Genomic DNA, 14,430 nt, shown 5'->3' with positions numbered 1-14,430 from the left:
GCCAGGGTTTTGATTTTTTTAAGTTATAAACAGAGATCCATCTAAGAGAGCAACAAAATATGAAAATTAAGAATTAACATATAGTTCAATGTTGAAATAAAAATAAGACATGGAATAATTTAATTTCTGTAAATATTTGCTATTAGGTGATATTTTGATATAACTGATAGCTATTAGCTATATGTAATCTATATTTAATGTTTAATAAATTATATATAGATTATATATACTTATTTACTTATTATAAATAACTAACTGGCATTCTTTTCAGATATCCAAGCCAGTTTCTCTCCTTTCTTTAGGTACCTCACTCTCCCCAGGCATTAATGTCAAGTGTTTTTTGCAGGGGAAAATTTAACCCTCAACATGAGCATATGCACAAATTCAAACACATATCTAAATTGACACTTACATGTCCTTTCTCCTTCCCTACCCACATATTCCAGTCCTTCATTCCTACCCCAATATCTTAAGAAATAAAAGACCGAACAGTGACTTGACCCCATAAACTGGGTGTTCAAGAGTTAAGGGTAGGGACCTACTAATTCATTCACTGAATATGACTGGGTTCTTATACATAGTCTGCTGTATACACTGTTCTAAGCACTAAGTACACATCAGTGAACAAAGTTTCTACATAGGGAGCTTACATTCAAATGCATAAGATACAAATAATAAAATGGATGAATATTATGTAAGGTGGAGATGTGTTATTAAGAAAAATACATGGTGCACTAAGCACTAGGTATACATCAGTGAACAGATGTATAGTTTCCACATATGGAGTTTAGCAAAGCAAAGTTTCTACATATGGAGCTTACATTCAAATGTGTAAGATACAAATAATAAAATGAATAAATATTATGTAAGGTGGAGATAAGTATTATTAAGAAAAATACACGGTGCCAAGATAAAAAGAATGACTGGGTTTGCCATGTACATTAACTTCTGTATGCCCAATATACATTAACTTCTTTACACTTGCTATATACATTAACTTCTGTTTGCCCAACACCTAACACTCAATAAATTTCTATTGAATGAATGAACAAACTTATTAGACACTCTATGGTAGCTTCTTTCTCATTGGTAATAGTGACAATATTGTAGCTAGTGATATTTATCTAAATACAGTAGGTCTGAATTATAAAAGGTGATAGGATCATTAAAGACTAGAACAATGAAAAATAAAAGATAACCAAATTTCTGGCATCTGACCAAGTTGGAGTAAAGACAGAACAAGAAGGTCACATATATATGAGAACCAAAGGGAAAAGGTTAGCGGGTCTGTGCCCTTGCTCTCGGTTCTTGAGATATGGCTGAAAGAAATTAGTTGTCTTTTAAGGGTTGTGTTTACACAAACTTCTGGTTAGGATTTCAGTAGCCATGCCTAGGGAAGGTCTTAAAATGAATACTTTGCTTAGGAAAGCAGATGTCTGTGGAACAGAGAAAATAGAAAAAGAATCAGAAAATGAATCATTTTCACCCATTCTAGAAACCCTAAAATAAACTTGAGTTTATCTTCAGGATAAGTTTTCAAAGAAATAGTGGTTTTAAGCTTGAACATGCTTTAACAGAGAAAGTATCTTACATTCTGTTAATATCTCTAAAAAATGCATCAGAAAATTTACCCTTTCTTGGTAGCTAAAATGACTATTTCTTGGGCCAGCAATTTCTAACACTGGGGAAGGAAGGATTGCAGTGATGAGACCACCCTTACTTCATCCACACTGTCTTCTGTTTTCCATTTACTGCTACACGCACACACACACACACACACACAGACACAGAACATTAGATTTATAATTGGAAAATGTATAGGAAAATTGTCATACCACTCACCATTCCAAAATATGATGGAACTACTCTAAATATGGTTTAAAATCACATATTTTTATAAGTTAAAAGGATACTATACCTTTTGTAGTATGTGAAAATCAGATATGCTTAAAGGAACTAGACCTCACCAACTCAAAGCAGGGAGGGGTCATGTATTTGACTGTTGAGTAGCATCCCACAAAGCAGCTAAGCACAAGAACATTTTAGAATATTTCTTTCACAAGCGAGTGGAAAGTTCCTTTTTTAAGATTAGGGAAAAAAAGGATCATGGAATTTTACACTTGAGGCACAGAGATATCATCTTCTTTTATAGGAAGGGAGAATAAAGATGAAAAACATAATCTCATAGGCTACATTTTCAAAACTGATCCTCAGTAATTTTTTTCCTCATAAAACAATATGCTGGAAAGAAAGAATAATAAAAGATCACTAGCTAGGAAATAAATGCCATGCCAATCAGAACATTCTAGATGGGGAACTCACAAGCAACAGATAGATACAAAGACATTTGGCACTAAACTGTAGTCCAAATTTGTGAGCCCTGGAAAAGTGTAAGTCTAACACACAGAATCTAATTGGATTTATATAGAATGTTCCAACTACGTCCAAGGAAAAAATTAAAAGGTATATGAAAAAGCAGTGTACAGTCATTAAGGATTAGTGAGAAAATATCAAATCGACTTTTACAATTTCTTAAAAGATGGTTAGAAAAAGCCTGCCTGGATTTTAACACTGAGTTTATCACGTACTAGGTGTGTGACCCCAGGCAAGTGTTTTTATGCCCTCAGTTTCATCACCTCTAAAATGGAAACAAATTATAGCCTCTCATGGGAGTATTGTGAAGTTTAAATGCATAATTCTTATAAAAATATTTAGCCTAGTGTAGGAGATTGGTCAGGGTGGTGGGAAAAATTGTAGAAAGATGAAAACCTTCTTGGAAGGCTGGGAGGTTTTACAAAAGTTTAGGGAAAGGATTTGGTTGAAGGCAGCCAGATTCTCTTATCTGGTGCCTGAAAGCTTAGTTGAGGTAACAAGGGGATGTAAAGAAACTGATCTAGGTAAGTTAATCCGCACGCAGGACTACTCTCTCTGGGGCGGCAGCAGTTGGGGGTGGGATGGGGTGGGGTGGGTGCGACCATGTTAATTACCCACAAGTGTGTTGACTCAAGGCCTTTGTCATTAAATCTGTACTGAATAAATGCCTGCAGCACCGGTAGCTGCTGCAATTCTTTCTGAGTGGCCCAGTCCCCAGCCCACTCTTTCATTGGATATCTGTGTCTGAGTGCATTTTTTCATCCCTCACTTGGTTAGGGTCTGTGGGTCAGACCCACAGCACAGCGTCTGGGGTCTCACTCTGTTGCCCGAGCTGGAGTGCAGTGGCACAATAACTCACTGCAGCCTTGAACTCCGAGGCTCAAGTGATCTTCCCGTCTCAGCCTCACAAAGCGCTGGGATTACAGATGTGAGGCACTGTGCCCAGCATTAGTATTTTAATGTTGTTATATTGCTAAACACAGCTAATGGGAATTGTTTGATATAAAGAAAAAAAGTGGGAAGACATGCTCATCTCACTATTGATCATATCTAGGACATTAACTAGATTTTGCACAAACCACATAGCTTAGGCCTCTCTACTACTTAGACTATACTCAGGCTCAAGCTTTTTTAGGGGAGAAGTAAGCATTTTAAAAGCCTAAATGGTACCATAAAATGTCACAAAATACTTACCAGCATAAACATATACCTAATATTTCCATATAAAAGGTTTAGTTTATAAAATAGTCAAAATCAAATTTGTGTGAGCTGTTTTCAGTCCTTATGTCTAGCATTTTCCCCCTTCTAATAAGTTCATCTCCAGATTTAATTAACAATCAATTTCTAATCATTTATGGTCAAAGATTTCTAAAGTCAGCTTTTGTTGTTTTTAGGAAACATTTGTCTGCTCCATTATAACTTTTCTTCTGTTAGAAACAGAATTTACAGGCTGCTTATGGTAGCTCACACCTGTAACCCCAGCACTTTGGGAAGCCCAGGTGGAAGGATTGCCTGAGCCTCAGGAGTTCAAGACCAGCCTGGGCAACGTGGTGAAATCTCATCTTAAAAAAAAAAAAAAATTAGGTGTGGTGGTGCACACCTGTAGTCTCAACTAGTCGGGAGGCTGAGGTGGTAGAATTACCTGAGCCCAGGCAGGTCAAGACTGCAGTGAGCTCTGATGGTGCCACTGTACTCTAGGTTGGCCAGCAGAATGAGATGCTATCTCAAAATGTAAATGGAATTTATGGTGGTAAAGTTCAACATCTTGTCAGACAAAGACTGCATAGTTTCTGGAGAAATAACCCTTCTGAGACTATTTCCAAATGGAATCTAGAAGATAGTGCATTGATATAGAGGTATATTTACAGATATATTTCTACATTAATAAAGTAAAGCATAATATCCTTTATAAATTAATGTCAAGCCTAGCCCAGACACTCAAAGCCTGAATTCTGTACCCACATAATCAACAGTCTATGGAAACTCTGGGAACCATGCCACTGGTCTCCAACCTAGCATAGTTGAATAATGACACATTCTTTTAAGAAGCAGTCATCCAGGAAATAAGTGGGTCACAAAGCAAACCAGTAAAAGGTCCATAACTTGTTTTATGAATGAAGAGTATAAGGTACTAGCCAAAGGTACAGCTCCCTTACGAGTATGTGATAATTTCTCATTCTTTAGTTTTTATCATGTGATGGATAGATATAACAGAACTCTAACAGGAAAAAAAGTAATCATGTCAGTCATAAGAATATTGTCCATGTCATCTCATAATTGTTTTTAATATATTTTTCTATATGTATCCCTATTCCAAGATCAGATCTTTCTACCTGCCCCTCCCCAACAAAAGAAAAAAGAAATCATAGACAAGAAGACACAAAGAAATGGGAGACAAGAAAACACAAACTAATCAATTTTATTCATACTACTCATGAAAAGCAATTATATTTTTACATAAAATCATTAACACTTACAATAGAAATAAGAGTAATACATCTGATTAGAAATACAATATAAGAAATAGATTTTAAAATAGCATACTGTAGTGATGAAATTTATACTGTATTTTCTACTTATTTATAGCAGCATCTGTAAGATTCTTCTATTTGTTCATAGTCAACTAGCAGCAAAATATTTTAAATTACAGAAATTCAGTAGATGTTTCCCTCCAATGTTTCATTCATACAGAATTTATCACGTTAACCAAACAAAACCACTTCTATGTCCTAAAGAGAAAAGGTGGGAAAAGATTGCATCAGTTACCAGCTCCCCCCAAAAAAAGAAACGAGGGAGAAAGGATGGAAGCTAGAAAAATGTTTCATACAATTACTAAAAAATATATTCTCAACCACTTTGACCAATTATAGGAGGATTTTGTGAAATCTACATGTGTGTGTTAGTGAAAGTTATGTTAACTTTATTTTCTGACTTTATACTGCAGTTGAAAAATATGTGGAAGTTTCCAGGAGGCCTGTCAGAGCCTGGAGAAGATATTGGTGTGTATCTTCCATATTTTTAATTGGCTTGAAAATGTTGAGGAAATTAATGTGTTTATTTTCTTGATTTATAGCTAAGAATAAAAATTTAAATTTTCTAATTTGTTCAGACTAAGAACATTTCAGAAATGACCTCAGAGCTGATATAATTAACAGCATAATTTCTAATATTACAATTTATTCCATTAGTAGAAATAATATCATTAGGAACATACCACCTATTCTTCTGTTTATGACTGCTTCTGGATTAATTTGTCTGAAATGAGAGAAGTTTTGCATATACATCAGTAAAGTTTAGCATTAAAGGTTATTTTGGATACGACCAATATTGTTGTTGGAATTAAACTATGAGAAAACGAATCCTGACCATTCCATCACGGAAGATGAATAGTAGCCTTTAAATGAACTTTGAAATAAATATAATAAAGTCAATTATAGAGCAGTGGTGATGTAATTCTTCACTTCATGAAAATTGTATCTACTCTTTATTTTTAATAGTCAGGAAGCCAAAACATAGTAAAATGTCATATAAGAAAGTCTCAACTGAGAAATAACCCCCTAACACAACTTACTGAGCTCAGTATTTAAGACAGGGAAATATAAAATAAGCTAAAAATTATTTATGTCACTGATTTACAGGAAATCGAAAAATAGAAACCAAATTTTCCTACCTATTCCTTAAACCATTGGATCAAATTCAATGTGTATCATAACAAATCAATATATTTGTTTGATACCAATATTATTTCTCCATGACCTTTTCCTTAATATGCATGTCCCCTATTCTATTTAGCCAACAATGTTATTAAGGCAGTTTTCTAAATTGCCTTTAAATATTTTATTTAAAAATGTCTATGTACTTAAAACTTGATTTTTACAACTTTTACACAAACCAAAATACCATATGTACATTATATAGCCAGCTCCTAACAATCCATCAGAAAATGGATTGCATTAAGATATATCTCTAGTCAATCTTGGTTTCAGGTACTTACTGACCTTTTGCTTAGTTTATGCTTACTGTTCTGTTGATATAAAAGATGATTTTGTAGTGGTGCAAATGCTGAAAGAGAAGGCCATTTGTTCTACAGTCTAATTCTCTCACACTATCCACTGGTGCCATGTGACAGCAGGGCATGTGAGCTAATTAAGCTTATGTTTTGCATCCTTACCCAATGCATATTGGGCAAAAAGCAGTCTGCAGGTTTGCAAGGCTTCCTCTCTCCTGCATCTTGCCTTTTCAAATGAATTGATTTTTTTCATGTGAACTTTTATGGGTCCTCTGAATTTCAGCTATACTTATTTGTAGATGTCACTGAAGAAACACATATTTCCAAACCAAATACGTATAATTTCAGGCCTAAGTATACTCCAGAATCCTTCTTAAAGTCCAGATAATTAAAAATTCACTACCTTTTTTTTAAAAAAAAAAAAGAAAAAAAAGTGTGGTTTTCACAACAACCCACCTATCCAGAGACCATATGGAATTAAGAGATCTCAGTCATGTGGAATTAAGAAGAAAAAACTGCAGTTGGCGTTAGCCATACTTCCCAAGCTTAGTATAAATTAAGCTTTGCCTTAAAATTAATAAAACCCTGAAAGCAGCTAGAAATGAAAACTGACAGTAGAGGTCTGAAAGACTATGTCTATATGAGAGCATTTCTAACTTAACATAAAACAAAAGATATTCTTAATGATGAAGCTGAATCACCTAATAATTACTGAAATTATTTAAACTCTGTATTTAGGAAAACATGCAATGTACTTTAGGAATACTGCCATCACAAACAGTTAAATATTTATATTGGCTCAAACAGTAAACTCTAGTTAACTGGGAAACACATTTGTTTGAAATCCTTCATTCTTTCATAATACTAGGTAAATGAAGAATTGTTATCCATAGTGTTTTTTTAAAAATCAAGAGGGTCATATAGAAAATAGAATGCAACCCTCAAGGCTTTTATATAAAATAATACCCTACGAGTATAAAGGTATCCACAAGATTAAAATTGACAAACTGCCTTCCTAAAAAATCATACTACCACTGGGAGGAAGAGACTCTCCTGCATTAGCCAGAGAACTATAAAACAGCTGAGCCTTATCAGAGATCATCAGTGCACTAGAGTCAGAGGGAAACACCAGAAAAACCCACATTCTGCAGATTATTTCCCATTACATTTTATTTCAATCTAATTCTATTATTAAATATAACAAAATAGAAATAACAAATATAAACTCCATTTCATTATTGTCCTGTAACTAAACAAAACAATACAACACATTTAAACATATCTCTTCATCAGCAAAAATAAAACAAAACCTCTTAGTTTTTCCTATGTTCTTCAAACCTATAAGACAGCAAATGTTATTTCAGTTTAGCTTACGGTATATTAAAATAATAAAAAACACAACAGAATAAAGCACACTATCTTGATTAAAAATTTCAATTCATCTTGAAATCCTTGGGGAAGAAATATCCATCTCGAGGTGGGTCTCCCATACTCTGGAGACAAAAGCACTTATTTGCCCATTCAAATTTCAGTCAGTTAGTGATTTAAGTTAAAATGATCAAAACTACTCAGGCAGTGCTGATTTTCAGTCAGCTGCTATGGTGACTGCTGAGCAGGGCAGATTTGCTCACTACCTCCATCCGGTGCTTCCACAGCATAGAAACAGCATAGATCATAAGCTACACGCTGAACTTTTGATTAGTGGTACTAAGAGCTAAATAGGATCCCCATAATTTATTTTCAAACATAAAGAATGAAAGTGGACATTTAAACAAGTTAGGAGATGTTATATCAAATTTAAGACTAGTGCTACTATCTTTAATAATAAATTTAATAACAAACATATATTTCCCCATAATTATTTTTCAAAGCATAATGAATAAAAATGGACATTTAAATATGTTAGGGGATATTTTATACAATTTAAGACTAGTGCTACCATCTTTAATAATACATTTAATAACAAATGTATTGAATGTCAGAGTAAAAATTACTTTTCTTATTAAGGAAAATTTCTCCCTTTTTTTGAGACAAAGTCTCACTCTGTCACCTAGGCTGGAGTGCAGTGGCATGATTATGGCTCACTGCAGCCTTGACCTCTCGGCCTCAAGTGATCGACCCCCCCACCTCATCCTCCCAAGTATCTGAGACCACATGTGCATGCCACCATGCCTGGCTAATTTTTGTGTTTATTTGTAGAGACGGGGTTTCACCAATGTTGCCCAGGTTGGTCTTGAACTCCTGGGCTCAAGCGATCCTCCTGCTTGCCTCCCAAAGTGCAGGGAATATAGGCATGAGCCACTGTACCTGGCCTAGATTTTTGTTTTATGCTTTCAGTTATTTCTAACCATATTTAACCTATGGGCAAATCTCAATTGTAAGGGAAGTCAGCATGTAATTAAAAAATGGCAGATAAATGCCTTATGTTTTAAAACATTATACTCTTTCTATGCATATTTCCATAGCTATTAGAGGGAAAATACAAGAGCATATCCAGGGGATTGGTAAGAGTCTACAGTCAGAGAACATGGGAATTGAGACATGTTTCTGTGACTTCCTCTTCTTTGCATATTTTTCACCAGTAGGATTACTGTAAGGGCAAATATCATTTACTATTTGACAAACAAGAAAAATGGAGGCAAAAAAAGTATTGGAACAAAACTCTTTGTCTGTGACAACTGTGAAGCTTTCCAGCAAAGTGGTAGAAGAAGGCAGCTTTCTAAAGGGCTTCTCCTAAATGCCTTGGGAGACAATGACAGAGTATCACAAAATTAGAGAAAGCCCAGTTAGAAGGTCCATTTGGATGTGTAGAAAAAGCCGCCACAAAAATATGTTAATGGCAATAAAAATCCTGCCATACAATTTGCATTTAATTGAAAAATCAACCTTACAAAATGTGAAAACCTTTGTTGAATTATAGAAATATTTATATTCCAAGTTTTTTGAAAACTGATGAAATACCTCCAGCATTTTGGTGTTGAAGAAATGAATCTAAGTTCTTTGGAATATTATCTTAAGAAACAAAGTAACTGCAGCCATGCAACATGTTTTAACTTTTCAATCTATAGTTTTACCTTTTGGAAAACAGAGCAGCAAGAAGTTAAAAAGAGCTGACCCCAAAAATGTACAGGTAGATAAGCCTCCAAGTAGCAGCCAAAGAAATATTCAGCATTTCAAAAGCTTCTTCAATTTACAGTGGTAAGAAAATATTTTGGGATTTCTTGATGTCCACAAGGCAAAGAATTGGTATTGAAAACTACTTTATGTTTTGAGTCTTTACATAATGCTACTTTAACTGAAAATCTTTGATGATACAGTTTCTAAAAATGTAATTATTATTTATTTGTACATCTCTTTTAAATGTAGGAGACACAGCAGTTCGAGAAGTTTTTGAAGAGACTGGTATAAAATCAGAATTCAGGTCCCTCCTGAGTATTCGGCAACAGCACACAAATCCTGGAGCTTTTGGGAAGTCAGATATGTATATCATCTGCCGCCTAAAGCCATATTCATTCACAATAAATTTTTGCCAGCATGAATGCTTAAGATGTGAGTGGATGGATCTCAATGACCTGGCCAAGACTGAAAATACAACTCCCATCACCAGCAGAGTTGCTAGGCTGCTGCTGTATGGGTATAGAGAAGGGTTTGACAAAATTGACCTGACTGTGGAAGAACTTCCAGCAGTTCACACAGGCCTGTTTTATAAACTGTATCACAAGGAACTGCCAGATAATTAGAAAACTATGAAAGGAATTGATTAAATTCACATTTATATGTTTAGAAACATGTAGATTAATGAATGACATAAGAAACAGTGGATATTTTGCATTGATTAAATATCTGGCTATAATTTTCTAATGTATATGATGTTCTTGAAGAAATTTTGTCTCTAACTGTGCACATTTTAAAAGCCTCTTTCTAAATAAAGCAAATGCATGAAAAAGATCGTTGCTCTAGGTAAGCTTCACTGGGTAACAGCAGATGCTATATAAAAGGGGGAAGTCTATACATTTTTCAACAATTTTTGTTAGTTTTCTTTACTGGGACAATGGTTACATATTTTACTACCAGATAAAAAGTTGTTTGACCAATTATCCAAACTGAGCTATATACATTTATTTTCTTTTACTCTCATTAACAAATTTCTAAAATATACTTCTTCTTTCATGTGAAATGAGATTAGATGTGGCCATTAAAATCAGCTCTTAGCAGACATTGGAAGAAAAAGTATAGCTTTCTGCCCAGGTCCTGTTTTGGATCCAAGTTTATACTGCCCAGTTCGTTTCAGTGCCACATACCAACTGGTGTATTTCCTTGACCGGTAAGTATTGTAGTTATTAGATTCCAATCGTTCAAAAAAGAAACACTCATCCGTAACACATTTCTGAAAAATAAAGGAAGAATTACTTGTTATTATTATTATTACACTTTTCATATTAAATATTTATGATAGTATAATGCCTATTCTGCTCAACCAGCTGCAGTGGTGTTGGGTTCAGCAGGGCAATCAAACTAACAAGATTCAGTGGGCCAAAATGTGACACAGACTAGTTCTGAAGAAGGACACAGGCCAGGAACACAGCATGTGAGCAGGACAGCATCAAGTATGTCACTTCAGTGGGAGTTCAGAGACCATTCTCCAGCTCCAAAACAGACAGGTCAGGTGTTAAACATGAGGGACATACCCAGTAAGAAGTATGCCATGGGTTGCCCAAAGCTGTAGCTTCCAGCGGTATTTATGATCCATCTACACTCCTCCCAGTCCCAAGGCAGGTAACCAATTAGGGATCATTTTTACTTTTATCAGAGATACAGTGAAGCAGTAGCAGAAGGCTAACCCATTGTAATCTTTCCATACAGAAGAAGGAGATTTGTTAATACTCTACTCACAAGCAGAATTAATTCCCCAAATTTTAACAAAAAATTTTAAGTGGCTGATGTTGTTTTAAGGCATAGTAATGAATAGTTTATTGCACAGAAAATAGCTATTGGCATATAATGCCAAAAATAATATTGGAACATTATATTACAAATGATTAACAATCTCTAAACACTGTTAGATAATGAGGAATAAGTGATTTCTGGCACTCTCAGGAGGGAGGGACTTTGCATTTTAATTTCAATTAAACTATTTATCAGAAAAAAAAGGATAGCTGGCTTTCAAAAAGACCTGGAAATAATACTCCAAGTAATGGAATCAAAATAGCTACCACATTATTTAAGATAAATGTTCAAAAAGCAACTTCACAGGATAGCACTGATGACACTTACTGACCTCAAAGGGGAAAAATCAATTTATTCACTTCAAAAGAAAAAAAGGAAAAATCATTTTTATATTATAATTATGTGTATATATATCAATTGAATGATAAACTTATATAGAAAACACATGTAAATTTTATCTAAACACATAAATGTAAGATGTATCCAGAGGTGTATAAATATATGGTTTTGTATTAGTATCACATTCCAATTTATTTCTATATACTCATATCTAGGAAACTTCAGGTTTGGAAAAACCCACATTAAAAAGACTTGAACCTTTTCCCAGATTCTTTGGTTCTAAGATAAGGCAAACAATGGCACAAATTGTGACAAGAACATAAATTAATTGGCAAAACAAGGAAAAGAGCTGGCATAATAACAAAAATGAAAAGTAAAGCCTGGGAAATAACTAAAAGTGACTAATGTGTCTCAGCCATCTAAAGTAAGGGTGTGGTATTAGATCCTGTAATCTTCTAGAGATAAGAATGTTACTGGATATTTACTTGGTTTTAATATTTTGACCACTGTTAATTGGATTTTTAAAAACTGAAATACAAACGTAACTAATTTGCCCATTATGTAATATGTTACTAATAAAGAAACTCAATTATTTATGATGCAAATAAATCACAGCCTTACAGAGAAGCACACATTGACAAAACCCAGCTATATGAAACACAGGACTATCTTGTGCTGTTCATAAAGATTCAAATGTGATAAGAGTGAAACACCTAAACCTAGAGTAATACAGACCAATGTATTCCAAATCCAATACTTTTACTCTACCTCTAGTGAAATTTAGTGCCCCTCTCGTATGAACTGATGTTAACCTGTCTTACTTGATTCTTTCATCTTCATTGACACTGATAAAAGAAAAAAAATCTTCTCTTTTCCGTATTCCAGGTTTAAGATCAAGAATAGAAGTAGAAGGGAAATAAAGAGTGAAAGGAAAATTCATAGTAATCATAAAGACAACATGAAAGGTCACCATGGAACTTCATAGGCTGATTCCCCAGAGGTAAACTTAAACAACAGCATTTAGTCATATGTTCATTTGTTGGTATTCTATCAGCTTCCTGGATGCCCCACCTTGCTAGCTGGCACTCCCTACAATGCTTGGCATACTGGAATACTAACTATGCCAATAACATTTGCCTTTTCAGCCAGTTTCTAATATTTCAGAGAAAAGAAACAGTACCAGGGACTAAGTGGACACATGATAGAACCCACAGTTTATTAATTAATTAATTTACTTATTTATTTATTTATTACAGAAGTTATTTCTACTTTTGAAAGAAAACAGTGGAGAGAAGGAAAACTTACATCTGTGCTGAATGTTCAGCAATATAAATTTACTAAACAACTGTTTTGCTCTTGAAAGCAAACTGCGTTTTTTTAAAAATAAGTAGTAGGGTCAAAATTTAGTGGTCAAGAAAAGTAGATGTTTAACAGAGCAACATATATACAATTTTCAATTGTCTCCATTTTAAGTTTCCAAGTCATCTTCAGTGACTGTGATCTCAGTGTTCCTATTAAAACTGGTACAATATAATTTTATTAATATTTATAAACATATTTAAAGAACTCTTTTCCTATTCTCAGTGTTTGCTCAGCATTTCAAACTTCGGATAAAAAGTGGTCTTCAGAGGAATGCCACCACAAAGAAAGTGGCTTCTAAGGGCTTATAACAACTTGTACCTTGTTTCCAAGGCCTTATTTTATATAGGCCTAAGAGCCGAGAAATCCCTTAATGCATGATTATTGACTGCTTTTATGCATATACTTTTCTTTAAAAGTCACAACAATATTTTAACATTATTACACTCATTAACAAATGAGGAATTTAAAACTCAGTGCTTCTGGTAACATTTCAGATTTTGGATACCTTTTGCCCTTACACCTACTTGATACCTTTATATCAAATTAAGTTTTCCTTTATTTGTTGCTTTTTTAAAATTGAAGAATAATTTAGAGGTAGAGGAAGCATAGAGTTCAAATAATATGTTTATTCATTCAATCTATATATTTTTTTCTTCTAGGCATCTAGTATACATCAATGAACAAAACTGAACAAGATGCCTGCCTTTATGCCACTCAAATTCTAGCTGGGGGAGACACATAATAAGCAATAAGCATACGTGAATAAATTCAGGGTAACAGGGACTAGGAATGGTGAGGGATAGAAGCTAGGTGCAACATTAAATAGCATGGTCACAGGAGGCTCCATTGAGAAAGTGACATTTGAGCAAACACTTGAAGGAGATGAAGGCATTAACCATCCAGATATCAGAGAAGAGCATTCACGTCAGAGGAAAAGCCAGTGCAAAAGCTCTATAACAGGATCATACGCAGAGTGTTTGAGGGGTAGCAAGTATGCCAGTGTGGGAAGAGTAGCAGGAAATGAGATCAGAGAGGTAATGGGATGGGAGAGGGGGCAGATCTTATAGTTTTGTAGGCTATTGTAAATATCTGGCTCTTATTCTAAGAAAATAAGAGAGCCACTGGAGGCTTTTGAGCAGAAAAATAACATGATCTGACATCTTTTTCTAGGATTATTCTGGCTGCCAAGACTACAGAGGGCCAGAAGCAGACTCAGAGAGACCAGATAAAGGGTTATTCAGTAATACAGGCAGTGAGAATGAAGGTTCAGATCACGGAGGTAGCAGTAGAAATGGTAAAGAGGTGTCTGCTTTTGGACATATTTTGAAGGTAGACTTAATAGGGTTTCCTGATGGATTGGTTGCATGGTATGAGAAAAACAGGGAATTAATAATGGCACT

General features: G+C 34.5%; 2 protein-coding genes across 2 annotated transcripts in view; one reads left to right on the top strand and one right to left on the bottom strand.

The window, feature by feature from the left end:
- Window positions 1–10,330, top strand: part of NUDT6 (nudix (nucleoside diphosphate linked moiety X)-type motif 6) — a 36,795-nt gene extending 26,465 nt beyond the window's left edge. The window contains exons 4-5 of the mRNA XM_011948625.1: window positions 5,318–5,372; window positions 9,749–10,330. Of these exons, the coding sequence (XP_011804015.1) occupies window positions 5,318–5,372; window positions 9,749–10,122 (429 nt within the window). The 3' untranslated portion in view covers window positions 10,123–10,330. The remainder of the gene's footprint in view (window positions 1–5,317; window positions 5,373–9,748) is intronic.
- The window catches only part of FGF2 (fibroblast growth factor 2 (basic)), a 73,577-nt gene continuing 63,909 nt past the window's right edge, over window positions 4,763–14,430 (bottom strand). The window contains exon 3 of the mRNA XM_011948626.1: window positions 4,763–10,769. Within this exon, the coding sequence (XP_011804016.1) occupies window positions 10,584–10,769 (186 nt within the window). The 3' untranslated portion in view covers window positions 4,763–10,583. The remainder of the gene's footprint in view (window positions 10,770–14,430) is intronic.

The sequence above is a fragment of the Colobus angolensis genome, unplaced genomic scaffold (assembly GCF_000951035.1).
Source record: "Colobus angolensis palliatus isolate OR3802 unplaced genomic scaffold, Cang.pa_1.0 Scaffold280, whole genome shotgun sequence".
NCBI lineage: Eukaryota > Metazoa > Chordata > Mammalia > Primates > Cercopithecidae > Colobus > Colobus angolensis.
This window is presented reverse-complemented; position numbering and strand designations above follow the sequence as displayed.